The sequence below is a fragment of the Pleurodeles waltl genome, chromosome 7, assembly GCF_031143425.1.
Source record: "Pleurodeles waltl isolate 20211129_DDA chromosome 7, aPleWal1.hap1.20221129, whole genome shotgun sequence".
In the NCBI taxonomy this organism is placed as follows: Eukaryota; Metazoa; Chordata; class Amphibia; order Caudata; family Salamandridae; genus Pleurodeles; species Pleurodeles waltl.
The window spans coordinates 1,498,306,270-1,498,333,043 of NC_090446.1; the positions used below are offsets into that span (position 1 = coordinate 1,498,306,270).

Here is a 26,774-nt window from a genome sequence, read left to right on the forward strand (position 1 = left end):
TGAATGGTGAAACTGGCTTACACTCCACTGGAACATTTAATTTACTTGTACGTTCCTAGTAAAGTGGTACTACAGGTATCGAGGGCATGTAAATTAAATACTACAGGTGGGTCTGCAGCACTTGTTGTGCCACCCAAATAAGTAACGCTTCAAACAAAAGCCAGGCCTGCCACTGCAGCCTGTGTGTGCAGTTTTATCTATTACAGGAACTGTTGCAGCAAAATTAGGAGAAGCCGTGTCCGCCAAACAGAGTACTCACAAATATTTAGGACAAGTCTTTGGATAGGAGAGTGATGTATGGTCTCCAGAGCTCTCTATAGGAGTCCCCTTTAGATGTCAAAACTAGAGTCAGCTTCTCCATCCCCAAGACGTGCCACAAGTAGTGGAGCCAAGCTAAATGCGTTGGGATTTTGGCCATACCCCAGTGCGCCAGGACATTCTGATGAGCAGCTCCCAGGACAAGGCCGATTTAGGAGCCTTTGCAGGACTTGAGTGGGAAGATGAGTGCTTTTGGGAGACCCGTAATTGTGTAGGCCGGAAATCGGGGCAGTTGCGTGTCTTGACATTTGTCTGTGTCGGTCAGGACCGCATCCCAGAATGGGGCTAGTTTAGGGCAGTCCCACAGTATGTAGAGCAGCGTCCCAGGCAACCCACAGTGCAGCCAGCAGGTCAGACTACGTGTAGGTTTACCTGTATGCAGCCGAGAGGGCGTAAGATACCAATACATAGCAAATTTGGTGGCTGTCTCTATACTAGCGGTATTGCATGCTCTCTGACGGACTCTGTAATACACCTTGTTCCATTCCTTCAGGGATCACTCTCTGCCAGTTGTGAGTTCCAAGTGTTTTTGACCTGAGGTTTTGAGTAGTGGGAAGGCGTGTAACAGAATGCTATATAGTTTTGTGACCAGGTGTTTGTTGTTGGTTTTAGTAACCAGCCACTTCTCAAACATTGTCAGGGGTCGCCTGCTCCAGTTCAGATGGTGGAGCGCATGAACAAATGTCAAACCTGCATGTAACGCAATTGTTCCATCTACAGAAGTGTGTATTCTCTCATCAGATGGTCAAAAGGAATAGGACTGCCCTTGTTAAGAAATGGCCAATGGAGCGGCAGCCGGCCTTTTGCCAAAGGTAGGATGCCAAATGGTCAAGGCCTGGTGTGAAGTCTGTATTACCCCTTATAGGTGTTAGGGGGTAAAGGGAAAATCAATAGACCCTTGCGTGTTACCACAGATTTCCAGACTTTTAACACCGATCTCGTAACCGGGGAAGAGAATTAGCCCTGAGTGTGCTGTGGCAGTCTCAGGAATGGGACCTTCCGCAGATGTGTACCTGAGATCCATGAACAGCTAGTGTTTCTCTGATTCCGTCCGTGACCATTCCTGAACGTAACTGAGCTGTGTCACCTGATAATAGTTTAGAAGGTTCAGGATTCCTAGCCCCCCTCAGCTGGTGGTCGATGGCTCAAGTTTCAACTCATCCGAGGATGGCCATCCACCGAAAGGAAACGGTGTAAGGCCCTCTGTAATGAGCTGTTCAGCCTAACAGGAGGTTTGATCAGGAGGGTCTAAAAGAGGAAATGGATTTGCTGGAACTTGGTAGTTTTTATGGCCACCACTCGGCTGAGCCAAAAGAGACTGTATAGTCTCCATTGTGCCAGGTCCTTGGTGACCTGTTGAAGGAGTGTCCTGTAATTGAGGGTCGCAGTGTCTGCTACTGTCGTAGCGGGCTGTATGCCTAGTTACGGGTTGAATGTCTTTGTCCATTGTACGGGAAATCTGCAGGACAGCTGCGTTTCCATATCGAGAGGGACTGTGAGGTTAAGGGCCAGAGGCTTATGCATATTTATCCGGAAGCCTGCTGCTTCTCCGAATGTTTCTAACTCTGCTAAAAATTCTGGGAGTGCATGGAGAGGATTGTCGAGGGCCATTATTATGTCATACGCATATAGACTGATGGTGTGATCTTCCCCTCCGAAGCAGATCCCCGGGATGTTAGGGTTATTGCATACTTTCTGAGCAAAGGGCTCCGTATATAACGCGAACAGCAAAGGTAACAAGGGGCAATCTTGTCTCATCCCCCTACATGGGGAATGGGGTTGATGTTTGGCCATTGACGCAGACCGTTGCCCTTGCGTGGCCATAGGTACTCAAAATCCAGGTGCAGAAACGTGCCCCAAAGTCCAAGTGGGTAAGCGTCGCCGCAAGGTAGGGCCAGTGAATGCGATCGAACACCTTCTCTGTCTCTCAAAGTCATGATCTCTGCCACTGATCTACAGAGGAAGCGTTTGTGGCCCTTATTGCGTGCATACATGGTGCCAAGGACAAAAGCATAATCTCTGACTTGTACGTGGTATGTTAGCAGTCAACCTCTAATTTCAGTATGTTTAGCACCTATTTTCCACCAGAATGAGCGAGATTTAAGGCAATACTAGTCTCCCGATACTAGGTGTGTCTCCAGATGGAGACAGATATCAGCCCTCGACTGCTCCAGGCACAATAGGATAGCCCCTCTCTTAACTAGGTTGTTTAGCCCTGTCACCTGAAGAGTGAGGATCTGTAATTTATTGTGTGGTGTAAGTCGGCAATGTATCTGTAGGCTCACTATCTACAGAGTCTTATAGTCTCCTGGTGGCTTTCCTGCTGCTATGGCAACTCCTTTTGAAGGCCTGTTCCTAGGTAGATGCTTCCCTCTGCAGTGTGATGAATACCCTTCCCTAAGAACATCCCAACGGAACAACAACAAACATAAGGTCCCTGGTAAGGCAAGCGCTCCAGCCGGAGCCTCAAGCATTCCAGTGGTGCCTCGAGAGCAGGTGTCCTTGGCAAGAATATCTTCTTCATCTTCTTGTACTGATCAGGGCACCCCCCCTCCCCCACTTTTGACCCCCTCCCCCGCAATCACTCCCTCCCAAATTCCAATCAAAGCGATAATGGGAGCTTCAGATACATCAGGCCTAGGGTCATTTGTCAGGATCCTCAGATAGAGTCTCCAGGACTGTCCGCGTTTCCTTCCTTTGCTGCAGTCAGAGCTTCCATTATGCTGAGGTTGTTGCGTCTTGATTTGTTTTCGAGGTCCTCCACATGGGCTTGTAAATCGATTTGTTGATCCTTGAGGCGGATGATTTCATGTTGAAGTTGCTCGTCCCAGCTTGGCTCCTGGTCCTCCAGAGCAGACACTGTCCCCGAGCTCAGCTACATCTTTACATAATGCCTTCAAGTCTTTGGAGAGACCCCTCTTAACCATCTGGAGATTGTCACTGAGAGATGCAAATAGTGCCTCCAGGAAGGAGCGAGTCACAGAGCCATTGGTCTCATCACCCTTTAGCTGCGTGTCCTGGTTTGCAAGGGAAGGTCGGTCACCAACTGCACCTCATGTCGGTTTCAATAGCATTTCTTTGAGAGTTTGGTCCTTTTTAATTCAGGTGGTTGCCATGCTTAGTCACAGCTGAGGGGTCCCCGTTACGGCAGAGAGGGCAGGTCCGGGTGGTTCCCCATGCCCCACTGTCCGCTGGGTATGAGGGTGTCTATTTGGCGTGTCGCACAGTTACTGGCCATTACTCTCTATCCAGGCTTGGTGCCACGCTGTGTCCTGTATTGCTTCGTGTCCTGGACCTGTTCAGCGGCACTGGGTGTCTCACTAGTTTTCCCGCCCACAGGCCCACAACACTTCTCTGGGGCCTCAGTCTTCCATTCGTTGATGTTGTCCCCTGCCGCTTCTAAGTGCTGGGTTCCCCGTTAGCCCAGAGGAGCCCCCTCCACACTGACAGCATTTTTGCTCCCCTGGTATATGCTCCTTTGGATCGGCCTCTCAAAATCTGCAGCCCTTGGTTTGCAAATCAGGTCACCTAGATGCGGGGATTGAGGGGGCTCGCAGCAGCCATGGGGGAAAGTTGCTGTAGTCCAGAAGAGGGGCTGCGCTATATCATACTGCCCCTGGCCCCTTTGTGGCTGTTGTCCTCTGCCAGACTTCTGGGGACGGTCCCTGGGTTCATTCTGGAGTTTGGTGTGGAGTCTGGGGCCAGTAGCCAGTCCGTCAGATTGGCACCACAGATACTAGCGCTGCAGGTGGCAGGGCTCATCAGACAAGGTACTTCAGGCAAAGGTTGGGGGGGGGCTACTGGCCTTGTAGCGTGAAGGTCTGTAATTGCTCTGTAGGCCACTGGGATGATGCTGAGAAGCTGCGTGGCCTAGCCGCTTCCAATGTTCTTTAAAGGCGGCAGCGTTATGTGCACAGGTGACCAGGCACAGCAGAGGTCCCACTGCTGTGGCCTACCTCCCGAGTGTGTGTGTGTAGATCTTCTTTGGTGGTCAGGTCATCAGCCCATCCAAGGCCCTGCCGCGTGGCCGCCACACCCCCAGGCTTAAAGCGGCATACTGTTAACAAAGGCACCGCTTGATGAGGCTAGCAGCTGGGTGGGGCCAACAGAACTGGCAATGGTAGGTTCCCCTCCCCTGAGCCACCAGGAATCTAGGTCACTGTCTCTGGCCCATCAGATGCGTGATCCCCCACTTGGATGAGCTACGCGGAGGGGTTAGCAGGCCCGGGCCTGTCTGCATTCATGCAGCGTCCGCCATCTTATGTTCGGGAAAGGCAGCACCGCCGCTAATCAGTTGTGGTGCATCCTGCCTTTGGAATTGCAACTCCTAGTCTCTCCTCCCTCGGCAGGTATTCAGGCAGCATAAGAATGAGCTGAGCCCATTTTCAGCCTCTGAAAGGGGTGGTCTGCCTGGATCTGCCGGCGGCAGGGGCAGAGGGACCCTAAGCACCTGCCATCTTGGCCACACCCATGTGTGCAGTTTAAATGGCAAAAAACCTTTTGTGAAGCCTAAACTTACTTTTTTAAATACATACAAGTCACCCCTAGGGTAGCCTTCACTAAACAGCCCACAGGGCAGGATGCATTGTACTCTTAAGTTTTGCAAAAACTTCTCAATTTGTTTTTCACTACTGCAAGGACTGCCTCCCACAGGCTAACATTGGGTTACATTATTACATTTAATAAGTGATAACCTTTGATTGGTAGCAGGTAGGAAATTATGTGTGGTGTCTGAGGGATTGTAATTTGAAATTCTCTTGTCAAATTTTAAGTCACAGTTCTGAAGGTGTCACTCTTTGAAAGCTGGCATCTTCTTGTCCTAAACATGTGGTGCCTGCAGCCTGTTTCCTGGGTTACATCACAAGGTGTAGTTGGCAGTTGGCCTTTATCTATTCCTCGCAGACAGCATCACAATGGAGGGACTGGATGATGGTAGGATCGGCCATCTCTAGCAGGATAGTTGAAGGGGGGCGTTGAAGCTGTCACCTACCACATTTGAACTTCAAGAGCACTGGCTCAGCTCACAAAGGACTCCACACTAGCATATTGTGCCCTCAGACAGACTGGAAATTCTAGAAACCTATGCAGGGAGCAACTCTAGAAGCGTCTTACATTTCAAAGTGGGCACCAGGGACCCTCAGAACCACTCTTCAGTACACTCCTGGACCTGTGGATACTACTGAAGGAGGATACCTGGCTGCTCTGCTGCTTGAGGCCTATCCTGCTTGCTAGAAAGGAAGACTGGATCTACACCCTTCATCTCAGGCTGAAGTGACTCCAAGGGTCAGCTGACTAACCTTTTATTCTGAGCTACAAGGACCCAGAAACCTCTCTGCATCTGCCCAGAAGACCTGGCGCTTGGACCTGTAACTAGAAGTGCCTGAACCCTACTGGCTTCTGCTGGAGTGAGTTCCTGATCCCTAAAAGGTTTCCATCAGGTCCATTATACTTGGTGTGGCATCAGTTGAACTCGTCCTTGAAGAAAGGGAGAAATTCAGAAGTTTTGGGCTTTTTGTGACTGTGAACAGGCCAGATCATGCCAAGGTCTTGCTGCTTGCCCCGCCAGCCAACACAAAGCTCTAGTGAACCCGGCTCTTGGTGCAACAGGGACTGCCATCGACGACCATCAACACAAGATCTGCACCCCACACTACAGCATTGACACATGGTGGTAACTGCCAACACAAATCTTTAACAACGACCATCCACCGCATCAAACAAAATGTTCACGTTACAGCGATGACTGCAATACCGGCCAGCTCTTTGAGCTACAGCGACGACCATCCACAACGCTCTCCCTGCTCCTTGCGGCCTCCTCCCTTTGAATGGAACTCTTCACACTAGACTTTAGAAGGTAGATTTTTTTAGAAGGACTAACCTGGTCCCAGTATCCGGCTCATGCTCCATTTCAGACTGCTTGAACTTGTGTGTTTCATCTAATCTCACATGACCAAATAACCACAAGTGGTGTTTTGTGTTTTCAGGCATTATACTTGAAATCCTTGAAATAGCATAACTTCAGTTCTACTGATTAGATTTTTGTCATTTTGGTGTCAAGTAATTTATTAAAAGTCTAATTTGCTAAATTGCTGTGCTGCATAAATACTTTACACACTGCTCCTACGTTAAGCCTTACGGCTTTGTGCCAAGCTACCAGAGGGTTAAGCACAGGTTAATATCATGCCTTATTGTTGGTTCATCCTGACAAGGACCAACACAAAGACCATTTCACTCCCCCATTAGTCCCACAATGGTAGTGTGGACTGCTTCAGTAATATATAATTAAAATCCCTTTCTCTGGACTGCTTCAGTAATATATAACTAAAATCCCTTTCTCTGGAATTTTCTTCAGTTCTTAGTCATATTTCTGATTTAGAAAGCTTTGCTGGAGATGTTAAAATTGGAGAGCTTAGAGAGAGTTTTTCTGCAGTTTTATTAATGTTGCTTTCTTAATCTAGCAGCCCATTTTAACTCAATTCCTTGGATGTCTTCTCTACAAGTAGCATGCAATTTTATTTCCCCCCCCTTATTTAAAATCATAATGTTGACCTCATGGAAATCTGATACCAAGATGTCAAACTTCCCTCCATCCTCGTGGCCTGTAACATTTGAAGACTTAGGCACATTCAAAAACACTCTATGCCTTCCCAATTCTGATCCCACTCATAAATAAGATTTCTACCCGGAAAAGCAATTTCATTTGTACCACTGCTTTAAATGCGGTTAGAACTGGTACTGAATCAGTTCCCCGACAATCCATTTTAAATTTGTGTTTCCTCGCTATTGTAGGTAATGCACTGGACTGCACCACATTGAGTTGGTTTTTCCAGGATATGTTGGCAGAAAAACTGCAAATCTAGATATCTAAAGAATGTGATCTCATTCACCGCTTTGTTACCAAGGAACCATTTAAACTCATTCTTCTTGCACCCAAGGACCATTATTCTTGTTTTTTCCACATTGATTATCAACTGTTTTAGTTCGCGATACCTCCGAAATGTGTCATTTTTTCTCTGCACGACTATTTGCATAATATCCATTATCACTAAGTCATTTACAGGAAGGAGGCATGGCAAATGATGACCACTCATCAACGGGACTGATCGCAAATCTGTAGCGTAGGTGCCAGCACACAGCCTTGCCACAGACCATTTCTTATTGCAGTTTTCTCAGATAAGGGCCCATGGTGATCCAATTCTATTCTTGCCCAATTTCTCCTATGAAATTCACTTTGGATTTTCAGCTCTTTTAAACTATTCCAAAGTATCTCTCTGTTCACCAAGTCAGGTGCTACCTGGAAGCTGACATGACACCATAAGAGGAAATTCCACTTGATCTCTGTTGACTTCCTAGCTATTGCCCTTATGCTGAAGAAATGGTTTGTTGTGGAATGGCCCGCTTTAATGCCACCTTGTTCAATAGGAATTAGACTACTTTTCTTGGTCCATTCCTTCGGCCTCTGGAGTATAAACTTTCATTAGACCGGACTCAACATCCATTAGGCTTACTTGTCAACAATTCCTTGGATTAGTGGGAATGCAAAGACCAGGACCTGATGCTCAAAGTTGAGCATGTTCAGCATCCTGTATCCCTTGCATCAGCATCACTTCCATAGGAACCTAGAGCAAAGTCATAAAAGTGCCTAGAACTCACTAAAGACTGATCCTACTTTTGAGGTAACTGTTTCTGAGGACTTTGAAGGTCCCCTTGTCTGGCTATCCACCAGCATTGGATGCCAAAAATAACTCAAATAATCCACATTGATACTTACCCAAGTTGGTTGAATAGGTCAATACTTGTTAAGTAAAAAGTGCCAATTTAGTATACCTTGTAAATTCTGCATCTCCAGAACTTTCCAGTGGCTCTTTTTCATTTTAGTTTTAAAAAATACCTACAAATACAATCTATTTTTATAAATTGGTGTTGGATTTCTTGAGTGGCTCATGCATTTTTTTGTGCTGTTTAAAAGCTTAACACTTGGCAACACGTTCCTTTGTGTAAGCCTGACTCCTATGTGTTTGACAAAGGGGGGCTACTGGTCCTAAAGATGTTGGTAAATGTATTACACTGTGTAGTTGAAGAAGCACACCATATAATACACCCCAATTCCTCATACTCCCTTTTCCTCTTTTTCTGCAAGGTCCTCAGGAGGCTCTTTAGAGTTTGACAAAGTGGGGGATCACACAACTCCTTCTTACTTTCACTAAATTGTAGTGTCTCTATTGGCAATCTTTCAGTCTTTTGATATGCTATCATTGAACATTTAACAACTTCAAGTACTGCTTCAATCAATCAATCTTTGTAAAGCGCAGCTACTCACCTATGAGGCTCTCAAGGCGCTGTGGGGGAGGGGCCTCATCCAAAGAGCCACGTCTTGAGGTTCTTCCTGAAGATGGTGAGTGACAGGCTTTGTCTGAGGTGCAGGGGGAGGTTGTTACAGCTCTTTGCTGCAGTGTAGGTGAAAGATCTTCCTCTGCCGGTGGTTTTCCAGATGCGAGGGATGGTGGCCAGGGCCATTAGGGTGGAGCGGAGGGATCTGGCGGGGGTGTGGAAGGAGATGCGGTGGGTCAGGTAGGCTGGTCCTATGTTGTATATGGCCTTGTACGTGATAAGCTTGAAGGTGATTCACTTCTCAACCGGTAGCCAGTGAGGGGTCCTCAGGTGTTGGAAGATGTATTCTTGGTGAGGAAGGTCCAGAATGAGTCTGACAGCGGCGTTCTGGAGGAGTTGAAGTTTTTTGATGTTCCTAGTTGAGGTGCCGGCATAGAGGGCATTGCCGTAGTCGAGCTTGCTAGTGACTAAGGTGTGGGTGACTGTCCTGCGACCGTCTGCTGGGATCCATCTGAAGATGTTCCGAAGTTTGTGGAGTGTGTGCCAGCAGAAGAATGCAACAGAGTTTACCTGGCGAGTCATGGATAGGGAGGAGTCGAGGATGGTTCCTAAGTTGTGGGCGTGCTTGGTCAGTGCAGGGGGGCGCTGAGGGATGTGGGCCACCAGGAGTCGTCCCAAGCAGAGGTGGTGGTTCAGAGGATGATGAGCTCAGTCTTGTCGGAGTTGAGCTTGAGGCAGCTTTCTCTCATCCAGGTGGCCCAGCTTCCATTCCTGAGTGAAAGTTCCTTTTGGCCATGTCCAGGTCTTTGGTGAGGGAAATGATGAGTTGTGTGTCATCGGCATATAACACGTTGTTCATACCGTGGCTTCTGACGATGACAGCAAGAGGGGCCATGTATACATTGAACAGTGTGGGACTCAGTGAGGATCCTTGGGGTACTTCGCAGTTGACTCCTGTGGGTCTGGAAGTGTAGGGCGGGAGTCTGTCCCTCTGCGTCCTACCGGATTGGAAGGAGTGGATCCATTCCAGGGATCTTCCACGGATTCCTGTGCCATGGAGTCTGGTGCACAGAGTGCTGTGGGAGACCGTGTTGAATGCTGCTGAGAGGTCGAGGAGTATGAGTGCTGTGGTGTGGCCGCAGTCTAGGAGTAATCGTATATCATCGGTGGCTGCCAGGAGGGCTGTCTCGGTGCTTCGGTATACAAACATTTAACGCCCATGTCTTGTAACTCAACATTTGCAATCTTGTCATTTATTTGTAAATGAGATAATCCTTCTAGCAGCCCTTCCTCTATCTGCATTGTTAGCTGTCAAGGGCATTCTACTTCTACAATAAGAATCTTTCCCTTTCCACGAACACACACCTTGCAATAATGTTTGCAGAGTATAATGATTACTACCATCTAATAAGAGTACACAAAAGTCAAAGATTGAATTGAAGTACCAGATTAGAATGAATACGTAGTCAATCGTCCATTGTTTTGTACCTATGAAAAAGGGGTGTGCTGCTGTAGAACCAGATTTAAAGCAGCCATTCAGACATATCAACCCATTATTTCTTGCCAATTTCGATCAATCTTAGAGGATGAACAGTCTGGGAAGCAGAAGCCAGAATGTGATATGCAAATAATAAGACATTCTTTATATATAATTTACAATGTTTGGAAACTTACAAGATCTCAATAGCATTACAGAGTTTGCAGCAAAATTCATACAACCATTCAAATCATCAATAAATTGTCTCTCATAATACTGCTGACCAAACAGGTTTACAAATACATTAAACACTATTACATAATTAATATTTCCGGTATTTTATACACTTCTATTTGACTTATCTGTAGCCATGGGTTAGTCTAATTATTTCAATGGAAGCAAGACCAGACTCCAGCACATAGAATGCATTAGGCTATCGCACTAAAGTCCAGCACTGGAAACAGTGTTTGTAATGGCTTGGAGGGAGGTGGTCACCACACCCTTTAGAGCTTTGCACCACCTTGCAGTTATGTAGCTCTTCACCTCCCCTCTGTCTTTCCACTGATTCTTAAGAGGACGCCGTCACCGTGTGTTCCCAGGCTGGTGTTGTTCGTCTTCTGTTCGCCATGGCCTCAGGCTACTCCGCCAATCAGCTGTGTTTCTATGCCACTGCTTATGAACAGGTTCATTCTATAGGCCTGTTGTTTATTAAATCTATACCGTCACCACACTTTCTAATGACCTTAACAGTTCATCATCAAGCAAATTGCCCTTCAAGCGAGCACAATTTCGTGGTTGCCCAGGAGCGATTCATGTAGAGGACAAACCTACCCATATAATGAATAATGTAGGACCGGACCAAGAAAGACCTTTAGTTTGTCACTGAAATCCATCAAGATAAAAAGAAAGAATCTCTTTGAGACCCCATTCAGGGTACAGACTCTAAAGTCAAAGAGACGAATTTAGCAGCCTTTGAAATCTAGGCTTTACAACATAATGTATGTTGGCTCCATTAGAAACTACGTAGAACGCGCAGAACTCAACTTAAAATCATCTAGCCAACTGGTAGACAAAAGAAAGAGCATTGACCAGTGCCTGGGCGAGCAGGCTGATGTTCTAAGGCCCCTAACAAAACCTAAACCCTTGGCTTTTGTTGTGCCAGGCTGTCGCTTTGAGAAGAGTATGCAGTCAGGGAGACAGTGAAAGGGAAATGAACTGTCAGCTGATGGCAACAGCCAAAAGCAGGTTAGTCAAAGAGAGATTATCAACATCCAGGAGCACCCAGGTAACTGTCTTAGTTTATATCTTTAGTTAGGAAAAAGAGGACGGGAAGGGGAGCGCAGGGATGTAAAAGGATTTACTAGTGGGGTCATTGAGGGCCTCAACAGGAGGGAGATAATCAAGTTGTTCATCTTCTATCAGTGTACACTATACGTCAAATTCTTCTAGTTGTCTGTATGACTGGTGGATGACGCCTAGTTGGATGGCTTCCAGGCAAACATCTTAGGATAGTGCCCACTTCACCGGTAGAAGGCATAGCAGGAGAGAGTAACTTCCAGCCTTATGACACGTATATGGTACGGCATTTTTGTTGTCCGTTGTGAGCATCACTCTCTTACTTCACGCAGTGTGAAAGAGGGCTGCAACTTTTAGAAAGGCCCCTTCAATTCTTCCATTTTAATGTGGAAAATATAATTTAATAGCAACAACTGGTTCCAGGGGATCTCATAGCAGTGCTCAAACTTTAGTTTGACTTATTAATGGTGATCAAAATGAGGACACTGGTAGCGATGGGGAGAAGCACTTAAAAGCTGGCCTCCTTAGCCTATCAGAAAGGGTCTCCCATGGCCTCCAGCAGGAAGGGAGATGGAAGGGTTGACTCAGTCTCCTAATTCCAATATGTTGATAATGTATCAGTATCTTTCAAAGCGAAGAGAGGCACAAAATGCTGCAGGGTTTCCTGGAACCACCATGCTGTGTCTGAACATTTTGCACTAAATGTGGGCTTGGTGTGAGTGCCAGAACTTTCTGAGGAAGGGGTTAAAGCCCATCACCAACCAAGTCTCAGGCTCTGCTCTAATAAACCAGGCCTTATGCAATGGCGTATGTGAGGAGTTTCAAACCTTCATAAACAGCCTGATTCAAGGAAAGGTGTTGCAGAATCCTACAGGGTGAACTACATATCACTGGAGCAGTATCCCAGGTGGATCCCACTTAAAGCCAGTCACAAATGCCCAGATGCTTTCGCACCTGGATTTATAGGATGTGGGGACATCAGCCCAATTTTAACAGCAGGATAAGCTGACTGGTAAATTCATTTGCTGGAGTGGTTGCAGTGGCTCTGAGCACAAGTGCAGCTAACTACTGCCTTGCCTCTGCAGCCCCAAAAGTCCCTTATAGTTCCCACATCAACCTACGACCATTCCTCATGGAATGTGGGAAGCCTGAGATATTGGATCTGCTATTATCTCCTGTACATGACATGTTATCCCCCAATTCGGGAGGAATAACTCTGAATGCCCAGATTAAGATGCCCAGATTAAGAAGCCCAGCCAGCAACTGCAATTCCAACTACACAGTATCCTTACATCTAAATCTGGAAAATTCCTAATTGATGCCTATGCAAGAATCGTAGTACCGCCCTGGGAGCCCAAACTATCCAGTCAGTAATGTCTTTGTACATGTGAACCCCACTGCAGGTATTCGAAGGTCCCCCCACTGCATGCTCAACTCGAAGGAGAGCACCGTGTGCTCCTGCTGACGTACACCACAAACCACCTGTCACAGTAGAACTTGAAAGCAAGGATACTTCAGTTTGATCGCACACGCCCAAGCATCTATTCGGTATCCAAGCGTTAAGAGGCCCGAGTGACCGCATTAAAGTACACACTGTAGGGAATCGTTAGCAACGGTAGTGGCCCGCCCCCAAGGCAGTTCAGAGGGCAGCGTGCTCTCCAATGCACGTCTCCGAATAGTCTGACCCTGGGATCCTGTGGCCACCGAGTATCAATTGCAAGTTCTCTAGAAAGGGCGGCTTCTGCCATAAATAGTCTAAATACTGGATGGGGCGTTGTATAGAAGACGTCAGTAAGGAAGGTACTCACAAGGACTAAATCAATCTTGACTTGCTTGTACCTATTTAGAGAGGCAAAACCTTACAATCTGCACCCGGGTGGGGCCATGACGAATTCCCATAGCTGGCCCTTGTGTGTCACTGCACAGACACGCTAAATCAGTGTCATTGAAGGTGGCTTGAAGAATCAATCCCAGTGTGCACCAATCCCAGGGAGCAGCTCACACTAATGCGGGATTCTGCCGAGTTACAAGCAGGGAATACATCAAAGGTGTGTATTCCTAGTCTATGCTGGCTTTTGCAAGCATATTGTAAGCCGCCTCTTCTACACTCTACTCATGAGCACTGACATATGTCACCAGGGAAGCATCAGCCGCAAAGGACAAAATTCAAGAAGATGTTGTATATTATTGGAGCAAACACATGCCTCAGTATTGATTTTTTCATGATGATTGAAGGTTCCATGTATTGAACATCTTCTGAATTTCAAGGGATGATAGCTAAGGTGCATATGTTCATATTTTAACTTCTAAATAAACATAAAGACTGCTGCGACACGTCGTTTGTTTCTCAGGGGTGACCATGGTCGTTGTGTTTTTCAGATTCCGACGCAAGAGGTTAAAGCAGAGGACGCTGCAGGACAAGGCGAATGCTATGGTGGACATCTCAAAGGTGCGTCTGGAAATCTAGGGAGAAGCATATCGGCATTGCTAGTCCATTATCCTAACCACCGGCATCTTTACTATTCCATACTAATACCCTACGCAGGCCCATTAGCACACATCTCTCATGACATGCAGAACACTTACTGTTATAGTGGCAACTTTCATGCACCTCTGAAGCATGCCTACGAAGACACACACAGCTCCAGCGGTTCATCTCTATATTGTTCGGCCCACCCACCCCTACATGATTAAGGCTCTTCCATTGTTGTCCCACATACAGCTTTAAACCTCTAGCATAGGAAGTACTTAAGTAGCAAAGAAAAAACAAATGCAACAGAAAAGAGGCAACCAGAATACTCAGTTGTCAAGCTTGGGGGAGGACGGGGAAATACAACTAGTTATGAGGTCAAAATGTGGTTAGAAGTAGTAATATTTGTATAACTGAAAGTAAAAAGAAAATATGACCTCATTTGTGGTTTGATGAGGAGAGTACACATAAGCTCAGTCAGATAAATCCTAGGGAATTTGCTGAAGGGTAACACAAATAAACTCTGTGGCTAATCTCTTTGGCACCCACAGAGGGGACCTTTTTAGAACTGAATGTTGGGAGGGTGATTCAGAGCCTTTGAGCCTCTGTGCGCTTTTGGAGGGGCCTGTCTCTTTCCCTCATGGGGAGACTAGCCATTGCAAAGATGATGCTTCTTCCGAGGTGCTTGTACATCCTCCAGGGAAACTTCTTTAGGATTCCATGCCATTATTTCCAAACCATTGATAGCTTATTGGTCAATTTGCTATGGGCAGGTAAATGTAAACGGGTGAGTCTGTCCACTCTAAAGAGACCATGGAAATGAGGGGGCGCCAACGCACCTTGCATGGAACTCTATTACATGGCAGCTCACTTAGAGCACGCCATCTACTGGTTAGATACAGAGGTCTCCTGGAAGAAAACCCTTTCGCAGGGCACTCATGCAGAGGGAGCTATGCTGACTCTATTGATGACCGACTCACAAATACAACCCAACCCACCCCACCCAAGACATCCTACTTATTTCGACAGATGACCACAATACGGGAGGGCGCTGTAAAGAGGGTATTACGACGAGCTCCCTACTCACCAAATTTGCCGCCATGGATACTGCAACCCTTTTGCAAGATATCAGAATCTATGTCACTCCGAAGATGGAAAGATGGGGGATGCTCCACACTAGGGGAGTAATACCCAGAGGTATGCTTTATTACATATAATAACGCGGTAGAGGGCTTCCAGTTAAGCACAGGCCAATTCTTACCATATCAAAAAATCTCAGCCACAGTAAGGGGGGTTTGGCCCACATTCCCGAGGCCCGCTCATCTCTGCCACCATTAGGACATTGATGGAGATGGTTGGAGGATGCCGTCTGGTATATCACCAGTATAGACCATTGCGAGAGCACATGCCGTTAACACCTCTATGTATTCAGGCTAGATGGGAGGGAGTATTACCTGAGCCCATGTCAGAGAGAGAGTGGTCACAAACGCATGAAGGGGTTCGTACAGCTAGCTCTAGCGCTAGATTTAAACTCACACAGTATAATTATATACATCAAACCTGCCTATCACCCAAGACCCTGCAGGTAATATACCGCACCCGCTCCAGCACATGCCCCAGGTGTCGGGGACCTGCGGCCGACTTTTTACATACGTTCTGGAATTGTGATGCTCTCACTACATATTGGCGGGTGGATACTTGAAAATCTCAATAGAGCTTCTCGGTGGAGGATACCCTTGGAGATTCGGCAAGTGATACTGGGTCTGATCCCTTCCTCTAAGGGTAAGAATCTTAGCAGGAAATTTGTCCTGTTAGGCATTACATTAGCAAAACGCCATGTAGCCATAAAATGGATAAATGCGACTCCTCTGGCATATGCTGACTGACTCCGAGACTTCCTAGAATGGGCAGTGACAGAGGAGGTCCGCATGAAACATGTTCGTTGTGATCCTAACTAGAGGATGACTTCCAGGCTTGGAGGGCTATTTTCGCTGATCCCCACAATACACACATTACGGAACCTAATGATCAATCACCTTACACTGTCCTTACATTAAATATAGAATAATGTTACTATACTGTTAATATACTGCTGGTTTCGATAAAGGAACAGTGAAGAGTTTTGCACAAGTTTGAAAGGGGTTGGGGTTAATGCACCTCTAAGTCTTTGTTTCTAAACAGATGAAGTGAATATCCTGTGTTTCCAAGTCTCTTTTGTATATGATGGTCTTAAACAAGAAAAAAACAATAAAAACTATACAAAGAACTCTGTGGCTAATTAAAAAACAAAACAAAGGAACTTTAATAACTTATTAGAAAGAAAGCAAGAATTCGCGAAGCCAATAGGTCTGGCTTGTAGCTAGTTACCATGTTCGTACTCTGCACCAGCCAAAAATACAAGTCTGAAACAAACAGAAAACATATTAAAACCCTCAGCCAAAATCCGCAGCCGAACACTCAAATGTATCCTTTTAAAAGAAAGTAATTCCAGTTTCAGTATAAATATTTCCACTGTATTCATCTTTTATTCCTTTTGTTCTGTAGTGTATTTGCATTTTTATAGTGCTTACTAGCTCTGACATGACATTGAAGCACTTTGCGGCATGTAGCAAGGTATTCAGGAACCCAAGGTTAGCTAGTACAGTTTTATTGGTTATTGACATTAGTCTTGTGCTCAGGGAAGAAACTGCATACAATTACTCCAGTTTCCTTGGGGTATATTAAATCAGTAAGAGGTAAGTGCAACCATTAGTGAGTATGAGTTCATGTAAACTGTTGCTGCGAAGATTATATGGGCTATAAGATATTAGATACAGGGAGTTTGCAGGGATATTGTCTCCTATGTCCCCTTCTTTTTCAGATCCTCTTCTTCCGGAATCCACGGTTGGGTTCCACTGGACTGGTCCTGGTCTTGCAATCTTCCTTTTCCAAGACTTCTTGTTAGTTACTGGGAAGACCAGGTAACTTACTCTTGCGGTCGCGGCGGGTCACCTAGATACTCACCTCTTGGGGTCCAGAGTTCCCCCAGCTCCCTTCTAACTACTCCATATCCTTGGGTGGGGCAACTCACTTCACACTCCACTATTTTAGTATATGGTTTGGTTTCTTTATGCTAATTCCTAATGATTACTTTGTGAATTTGTGAATTTATAGTGTGCACTTACCTCCAGCTGTGGGACTGCCTATAAGTAATCTAGTAATCTAGGGCCAGATGTAGGAAACAATTTGCGACTCGCAAACGGCAAAAATTGCCGTTTGCGAGTCGCAAATCGGAGTTTCCTATGCAGAAATGCATTTTGCGAGTCGGGACCGACTCGCAAAATGCGTTTCCGACTCGCAAATAGGAAGGGCTGTTCCCTTCCTATTTGCGACTCGCAGTGGTATGCAATTCCATTTGCGACCGCAAATGGAGTTGCAGTTACCATCCACTTCAAGTGGATGGTAACCCACTCGCAAATTGGAAGGGGTCCCTATGGGACCCCTTCCCCTTTGTGAATGGACCACAAAATATTTTTTCAGGGCAGCTACCTGCCCTGAAAAAATACCGAAACAAAAGTTTTTTTTTTTTTTTTAAAGAGCAGCTCGTTTTTCTTTAAGGAAAACGGGCTACACTTGAAAAAAAAAAACTGCTTTATTTAGAAGCAGTCACGGACATGGAGGTCTGCTGACGACAGCAGGCCTCCATATCTGCGAGTGCCCATAGTCGCTATGGGGCCGCAATTTGCGACCCACCTCATTAATATTAATGAGGTGGGTCTTTGCGACCCCATAGCGAGTCGCAGACGGTGTCTGAGACACCGTTCTGCATTGCAAATTGCGAGTTGCAATTTGCGAGTCGCTTGGACTCGCAAATTGCAACTCGCAATTTGCAATATTGCTACATCTGGCCCCTAGTTCAGTGTTACTGCAATAAAGTACCTTTATGTTTGTGACACTGTGTGGTTCCTTTCAGGTGTGCTAAGTTACTGTGTGACTGCTGTGGTATTGCTAGTGCTTTACACTCCTCCTAGATAAGTCGCGGCTGCTCACCACAGCTACCACTAGAGAACCCTGTCTTCCTAGTCAGTGTCTTCATTCACTAATAGGGGTTGCCTGAACCTGGTATAAGGTGTCCACTACACACCAGGCCAGCTTCCTACATTGGTGGCACTGGTGGGATAAGACACTTGCAATTGCCTTACCACTCTGTCACTGGTGACTTTCCACAGGAACGTCCACCACTAGTCTACAGGGTACACTACACTTAGTAATTAGGATCACTAGACGGCCCTTTCTCTAAACTCTTTAGGAAGTCAAGTTACTTAGAGTAGGTAGGTGCACCCACACTACTCTAGGAAAACACAGTTCAGGCACCAGACTCTCCATACGAGGGATGTACCATTCAGGAATTGAGGGAGATGTGTGCTTCCAAGCAGCTGAAGACAGGGAGAAATTCCAACAAGTCTCCCTTCATAAGATTGCTCTTCCAGGCTAATAGCCAGAACACTGCAGACCAGGAGGAAGAGATTGACCCCCAGTCTTAAATAGGTTAGATATTGACTACACTGAGGGGGGTCAAAAAGAAACTGGGGAACAGACCAGTCCTGTAGGGAGCACTCATGGCAGTGTAAAGGGGGGACACACTAGAATGTCCACTTTCACTCCCAGGGGGTTGGTGCAAAGGAACACCAGGAGGAGGGATATGTCATTCTCATCTGTCCAAACCCCTGTCTCTAGGACCTCCTATGAGACAGACCACTCTAACTCAGGGGGGAAAGTCCCTAAATGGGGAATTCCACAGACTGAATTTAGACCAGGCCAAACTGAGACTGCAGCAGCAACAGATAGCCCTAGCAAGGGAGGCCCTCGCAGTGGAAAGGGAGAGACAGAATCTGGGGCTAACTCACCGGGCCCGCTTCCTACATCTCTTTTAAGGCAGGCCTATGGAGACCTAAGGCAAGGGGCTGTATATTTTTAAGACAGACATATTTTTGATATGTCTATACAGCAAAGCCCTAAACTGTTGCTGTATGCTGAGAATAGTTAAGTAGCCTTATAAGGTAATAACAGAGTTAACTGTTGGCACTCCAACATGTCCAACTTCTGAGAGAGGCTACTTAACTATGTCACATAAGGTATCAAATTAAAGGGAACAAATAAAATGTGACTCAATGGTGCTGTTGATATTTATGTCCAATTTAATGCTGGACACTTTTGTTCCAGTTGACATTCTTTGAACCAGCTAGTCCAGTGCATTTACAGAGTCACATGGACTAAAATAAGTTTCTGCCCACCTGGGGAGACGAGTGAACGACTCCTTGGCCGAGGACAAAGGCCGTTGCCATACTGGAGGTGTGACCCCTAGCCCCAGGATGGGCTGCAAAGGATGTTAGCCCAAAAGGCAAGCATCAAAGGGTAATGCTACCTTTGAAGAGCCACTTTGACAACACTCCCACACAGGAAGCCCTTTGTTCCAGCTAGACAGGGTAGAGCCAGGGCCAAGGAAAAGAAAACTGGTTTCAGAACCAGTTTTCCATGGGCGTGCTGCCCATTGTAGCCACATCTTCAGTAGTCGACTACCAAGATCCTCACACTTGAGGAAAACTTCTGCCATGTTGGTTGTGGCGTGCAAGATGAACTCTGGATAGCCAGATGCCACACATCACTGGAACTGTGTCACCAGGTAGGAGGGGACCTACTAGCCCATTGGCTAGTGATGCCGTTGTCCCCTCGTAGCACTTTGCTGGGACATAATGGGCACCCCTGGCACCCAAGACTTTATTACTCATTGAATTTGGACCAAGGACAAGAAGAAGGCCATTTAAAGTGCACGCAACGCCGGAGCAACTGCACCTGCTGCACTTAGGGCTAGTAGAGTTTGGACCCTATTCTGTGTGCCTGGCTCAGGAAAAAGTTGATTCCAGGCCCCAATCCCAGCAGGAAGTCCAAGGATTAGTTGTCTGGCGCCTCAAATAGCACTGGGGACATTAAATCTGGAAGAGCCCAAACGGCATTCCTGGTCGCCACCACAGCTTTGTTGCAGCTACCGGAAGCCAGGCACTTTGACTGACAATTTGGAAACAGCCTGAAGTTACATGCGAGTCTGCTCAGCCCGTCGGTGTTGGTTGTGACTGGATTTGCCCACCCCCAGATACACTAGCTCTCACCAAAGGTTTGCACCAGAACTGCTGTGTTGCAAGAACTAAAGGTATGTATCGGCAGACCTTTGACCCCTGAATAGAGGATTTTGTAGGACCCCGAGATCTATGGCCAGAGTCCCACCACTCACCTGTGGACCAAGGACTCGACCGGACTTCACCCCGGAGGCTGCACAGCATCTGGAGCATTCATTGAGTATCCATTGAGCATCCTTAAGCCTGCATCCCTCAGCATCAGGACCACTCGATAGAAGTCAATGGTGGTTGTCCTGTAAATTTGGAACTGGACTTAAAAACTCTATGGTGGCCAGGTTTTACTCTTTTTTTTGTTTAAATCTGTTTATTTAGTTGTTCAATTTCATACATTTACAGTCAGTACCTATTAACTGTAAAAGAGAAGGGTCACGGAATACATTCAGTGCAACCTGAACCACACAGAGTTTACTCTTAAGGCTCCTAGACCTCTTTCCTGTTGGATTTTGCTGCCCAACCTGGATCGGATTAGCGGAGCTCAGTGTTTGAACTTTTACAAACATTTTGAAAGTTTGGAAAATTTGTACTTGCCAATGCTTGTTTGCGCTTGATGTTAAAGTCATAAAATGCTTTACAAATTCATATCTCTTGAACCCTCTAGTGGATTTTAGTCCTCAAGGACTCTAAAACATCATATAAATATGTTGTTTGGTATTGTTAAACGCTACGCTTTACACATTGTTCCATTGCTAAGTCTCGCTGGTCTGTGCCATAGCTACCAAAGGGTTGAGCTGAAGGTTAAGTAAATGACTAACTCGACCCACGTAGATAAATGTGAGTGCATTGCACAATTTGGCCCCAATCCTACCACATAGTACGCCCATTTTCTTGCAGATATGGTTTCAAACAAAGAGCTAGTGTGATGTATGAAATGAGGGTGGGCAAGATTGCGACTTAGAGTAGACTGTACTCAGAAAGAGAAGGCAGGTGAAGCAAAGATGTCAATGAGGAGGTTATCATAGAAAGAAAATAAAGAGAACAATCTACAGTCTTAAGCCAAGGTTAACTTTTCATGTAGGGGTTTGGGTAAATAGCGGAGCGAAAGAGCATCCAATATGAGGGAATGGAGTTGTTAAAGGGAACATTATTTGAAAGTGGGACTGAGTATTGTACTGTAGCATTTATAGCGTGTTTACCTTCCCTATGTGAGGCACTCACATGCCTATCCACGCAAATAGCATGCAACCCTCGGTTATGCAAAAATATGTAGACAAACTCCTGCCATGCGGGAAAAACGTACATCTAAACCTGCAGAAAGCACTTACTTGGACATATAAAGGAAAGAAACCACAATGTAGCACTGAATAAGATGTGGAGTTGGGTACTGTCTGCCAGGTGTCAGTAAAAAAGACTTACCAATATGTCGATGGCATATATTTAAACATCAAACCACCGTCAAGTGAAGGGGAGTTCAGATGAAGGACTCAAAGGGCGTATGTCCTTTGCTACATGCCGCTCAGTTACCTAAAAGCATAGCATATCAAGCAATATAGACATCATCAACTCCATCATGCAAAAAATAAGGCAATTATGTGGTTAATTATATGAAAATAAATATTGTCTAGGCTTATGACTTGCAACAAACAGAAGATGTCTTCACACAGCTCACAAAACAATGTTTTTTTGGCATAGCGCAAAGTTATTGAGGGAGGTTTCAGACTTTTAGAACATTTGCTTTTGCACTGGGGGTCATTCCCACTATTTGTCTATTTGCATGTTTGATCATTTGTGTCCTTCTTATTCAATTATACGCATACACTGAAGATACTTCACCCGTCTAGTGTTATTTACACTACAAAGTAAACACAGAAACAGGAGAGTAAATGCTAAAAAGTCAGGGGAATGCTATCTCCGTTCCAGCAATTAAACGGCACCTGTATCTTTAAGCTGCGTTGTGTTATTTAAGCTACAATGAAAAATACATGTGCGTTTTGGCGATCACCAGCTCGTGCATACACAAACCCACAGTGCTCTACGATTATGGTTTAAAGGTGGTGCAAAGAACTGTCATATGACACTATCTACTTACGGACAAAACAAAGACCCCATGCACAGTATGTCAGTGAGACCAGAATGCTGGACCATGTAAAATGATCTTCCGTTGCAGGGCGTCCTCATTTTACCTCTTGGCAGTGCAAATTTGTTAAAATGACAAGGTGCAACCTCTTTCAGACCAGGAGGATTCCATGCATATGACCAAGGCAATGAAAAAATGTTCTCAGAAACCTAAACTAACCTAACCTTGAAGTGAAAGGGGCAGGGGAGTCAGAAGAGTGATCGTGGTTGGCACAGAGCTGGGTAGAGACTTTCTGCACGCAGATGGGAACAACGCACCCCTCCAGTCAGGAACCTGCAGTGAGAGTACACACTACAATGCCTATATTGGCATCAATATGTATACAGTGCTTACTCTCCCTGACAAAGCGCCCTAGTACCCCTATCAGCCAGGCACACAAACATTACAAGACAATACTGCGATAACACATGCAGGCTTCACGTTCTGCTGTGCCTGCATAATAGCACATAAACAGAAGGTTATGCTTTACATTAAAACATCCAGTTTGATGTCACCTGCTAGAAGACTCCCCTTTCTGTGAATAAGATGTATTTAGGAATGCAGACCAGCTTTGGCACTAAATTCACTTACAGGTGTCAACTTACATAATAATACTGTTAGACCTGTCAGCTTTAGGGTGCTCTTCCCCCAAACGTTTTATCTGCGTGCCTCCATCTTGTCTAGATTTTTGCTCTGTTGGCCTCAGGACTCTGTGCACTTTACCACTGCTAACCCATGCTAAAGTGCATATGTTCACTCCCCTAAACGTGGTTTGAATGTCATATACCTGATTGGTATGCTTAATTTACATGTAAGTCCCTTGTAGAGTGGTATACCGTATATCCAGAGCCTGTAAAGTAAATGCTACCAGTGGGCCTGCAGCACTTATTGTGCCATCCACTTAAGTAGCACATTAAACCTTGTCCCTGGCCTGTCATTGCAGCCTGAAGGCAGTGTCCCACTTTCATGTTGACTTGGCATTTAAAACCCCTCACCAAGCCTTACATTCCCCTTTTATTACATATAAATCACTCCTAAGGTAGGTTCTAGGTAACACATGTACTTTTTAGTTTTAGCATGTCCTAGTAGTGAAAAACTCCTAAATATGTTTTCTCACTACTGAGAGGACTACCCCTCCCATATGGTAACATTGGGTATTCCTTATTAAAATTAATAAGTTGTCATTCCTAAACCAGACTTAGTAGAGATATCATGTTTGGTATCTACGAACTTGTAACAATAAACCCTCTTTAATGATAGAGGAATAGTTTCTTACCTGTAATTCCAGTCATCTTGTAGGGGTATGTCCATGATAGTCATAAGCGTTGAATAGTTCCGCCCCCCTGCGGGGACCCCGGAGAATTTTTTACTAATATAATTTCTTAAGTGTTTATGTCCGCCTTACTTCAGGAAGGCCTGCAAAGTCACTTAAGAATGTCAATATGCAGCCTAAAGGAAAGGCTACAGTGTCCAAAGTTCTTCATCTTGTTTGTTTTAAAAGAACAAATAGCTAAGGCGCAGGCGCAGCCTATGGTCTACACTGCCCTGCACTCCTTCATCCTTACTTTGCTTTATAAAAAGGTTTGTGAAGGATTTTTTCTCCTAAATTTTCAACTCATTCATATATTTGAATGCATGCGCCTCAGCTATTTGTCCTTTTAAAACAAACATGATGAAGAACTTTGGACACTGTAGCCTTACCTTTAGGCTGCATATTGGCATTCTTAAGTGACTTTGCAGGCCTTCCTGAAGTAAGGCGAACATGAACACTTAAGAAGTTATATTAGAAAAAGTGCTCCGGGGTCCCCGCAGGTGGGCGGTAACTATTCAAGGCTTATGCCTATACATGGAAATCCCCTAGGAGAGAAGTCTGATTTATCATTATAAGTTAGAAAATACCACTTTTAGAAATTTCAACAACAAAAAGAAAACCTAACTCAATTTTCAACATAAATACTTTGCATAAGTGACCACATAAATGAATTGGTGTGAGCACTTTTTGTAATTTATTTCTGTCATTATTGCTTATTTTCTGAGATTTTTTAAATTTCTGATCAAATGTCATCAAAACAGGAAACAGAAAATAAAGCTCAACATTTGACAATTACATTATTTAAACCTACTTCTCTAACAGAAAGCTACTAGCCCATAAGGTTATGTCAACATTATATAACAACATGTATACTATACTCAGAGTGAGAAGGGGAAACATTAAATTATAACCTCTCCCATTCTTTATTTTTGAAAAAAAATGAAAGCAAACGGTTTGGAGGAGCCAACTTTCAAATATCTTACTAGTCCATGCTCCTTGACTCAAACAAACTCTAGAGGTCGGAAAGAGCACTTCATAGTGAAGATGTATATAGGGGCCCATTGGGTTCACTAAATGCTATTTTTTTGGGGGGGGGGAAGTCGACTCTTGAGATGTACAATTGGCGACGTGTTTCAAACCCTACTTGATCTGGGTTCTCCTAAGAACCAAGGACTGTTGGACACTGCTAAACCAAAACAAACAAGGAAAGAAGAAAATAGAAATAGAAAAAAGAGTGTTGAAAACTATTCACATTTTTGTTCACATTTGGTATTTTTTTGTGGGCTAATTTTGATGTGATTTACCCCTACTAATAAACTCACATTAAAGGATAATCCTCAACGTGTCCTACTTCGTTAGTGTCCTTTTGTGCCTTGTCAGTTGTCTGTTTTTTGCAAACTAAAGCTCAAAAACATCAGAGAATGCCAGTTTTAATATTGGTAAAGCAAGTGACATCATCTACCCCTCTGTTCTGTGTTAGCTATAAAAAACTCGCTTCTTGAAGAAGAAGGCTCAGCTCTGTGGAGAACCTGCAGACTTCTTAAGCATTACTTGCAGTTGAGATATTGAGCGGAAAGTGGAGTGTTTTTTGATTCACAGGCATTTGGTGTTCGGTACCTGGAAACAAACTTTGATTCAGTGGCGACATATGTTTCAGGATATTACTTTGTCATGGCCCAGCTGCCCACTTCTTATTTGATTAACCGCTTACTAAAAATGCAATGGCAAAGGATGGTAAAAGACCGAAAAAGACACTGAGCAGGAATTAAATGACTCACTCTCAACAAAGGCTGGCACTAGCGTGTGGAGGCCACTTTGAATGCCTTTCGATATTAGGTGACAGCAAGGGAATTGAAAAAGGTGCAGCGGCATCTCCATTCAAGTGGGCCGGAGACTTATGACCAGTAGCAACTACAGGCTCATTCTGTGTTACAAAGTAGCATTCCTAAAACAGTAACCAGTTCTCCCACTTGTACTCCATTAGCTCGCTCAGCTGTGCCCTGGGAAGGAGCTAGTCGGAAAAAGACCGGCTGTGCTTGAAAGTGCGTGCAATCTTCTTATATTTGCTTACTTGATTTGTATGATTATGTCCATTCATACAGCCGGGTTTCTGCCATGACTCCTACTTTTGATTCGTCTGCCAAATGGTGGTTGTATGTTTTTGCCAATTAAATATCCTAGCTGCTTAGAGCTAATTGGTCATTGCTGCATTATGCTTTGGATACCTAAAGCCAATGAGATGGTCACAAAGAATGTTTTTTTTGCGACATGATCACACACAAAAAAGAAGACTGAAGAAAATTCCGGAGGGCATGTTTTTTGTTTTCTTGTTTAGTAGTCGCAGCCAACTGGATTTTTAGAATTTTTTATTTCAGACATTCATAGATAATAAATGAGTCTTAAGTTTCTGAATAGATGGAAGGTTCAATGCAGTAATTAGCCTTAAAAGCTTCTTCAATACATTGGAAGACTTTTACATGGGATTCTGGATGTAGGAAAGTGCCACTATTGCCACAAAAGACTGGCGGAATACCATTGATGGTCATGGCGGCGGACGGCGGTAAGGTGGCGCTGCTTTCAGCAGCAGCGCCACGCCAGCAAAACATCGCTGACTGTATCATGAGCAATGATACGGCCTGGCGGTGTTTTGCTGGCAGACGCTGCTGCTGACAGCATCGCTGTGTCCCGTCTCCTGCTGGAGGACCCCCTGCAAGCAGGTAAGTCGGGTTCTCCGACAGGAGAGGGGGGCGGGGGTGATGTGTGCGTGTGTGAGGGTGTTGTGTGTGGGGGGTGTGTGTCAGTTTTGATATGCATGCATGCGGGTATGTGTCGCGTTGAATGCCTGCGTGAATGACTGAATGTGAGTGTACGTGTATGTTGTGAATGCATGTGTGCGACAAAGTATGTTGGTATGTGTTGCGGTGTGTGGGTATGTGTGTGTCCATGCGTGGGTGGATGTGGGTATGTTTGTGTGTATGATTGTATATGTGTGTGTGGGTGTGTAAATCTGTGGGAGCAGGAGAGGGAGGGTGGTGAAGGACTCTGCAGAGGAGGAGGAGGGCGGGGGAGACTCGTATCAGTGTCGGGGAAGGAATTCCGCCTGCCACGGACACCATGGCGGTAGGCGGGCTCATAATCCCGAGTGTGGGAGTGTTTTCCTGCCATATAATTCCAGTGGCCATGCATATAACTAGAGCACTTCCATTTACCTTCTTCCTCTAAATGCAGCAAAAATTATAATGTTGCTATTTACCATCCTAATTTAAATATGCCATGCCGATAATTCCAATAGAATACCACTTTCACCACCCCATCATCAGAGTTGCTGGTGGGTCACCCAAACG

At 45.3% G+C, this 26,774-nt stretch overlaps 1 protein-coding gene across 2 annotated transcripts in view; it reads left to right on the forward strand.

Moving 5' to 3' along the window:
* KCNN4 (potassium calcium-activated channel subfamily N member 4) overlaps positions 1-26,774 on the forward strand; it is a 564,485-nt gene that overhangs the window by 437,526 nt on the left and 100,185 nt on the right. For both annotated transcript variants that reach the window (XM_069201258.1, XM_069201257.1), the window contains exon 7: positions 13,802-13,871. In XM_069201258.1, coding sequence (XP_069057359.1) covers positions 13,802-13,871 — 70 coding nt within the window. The remainder of the gene's footprint in view (positions 1-13,801; positions 13,872-26,774) is intronic.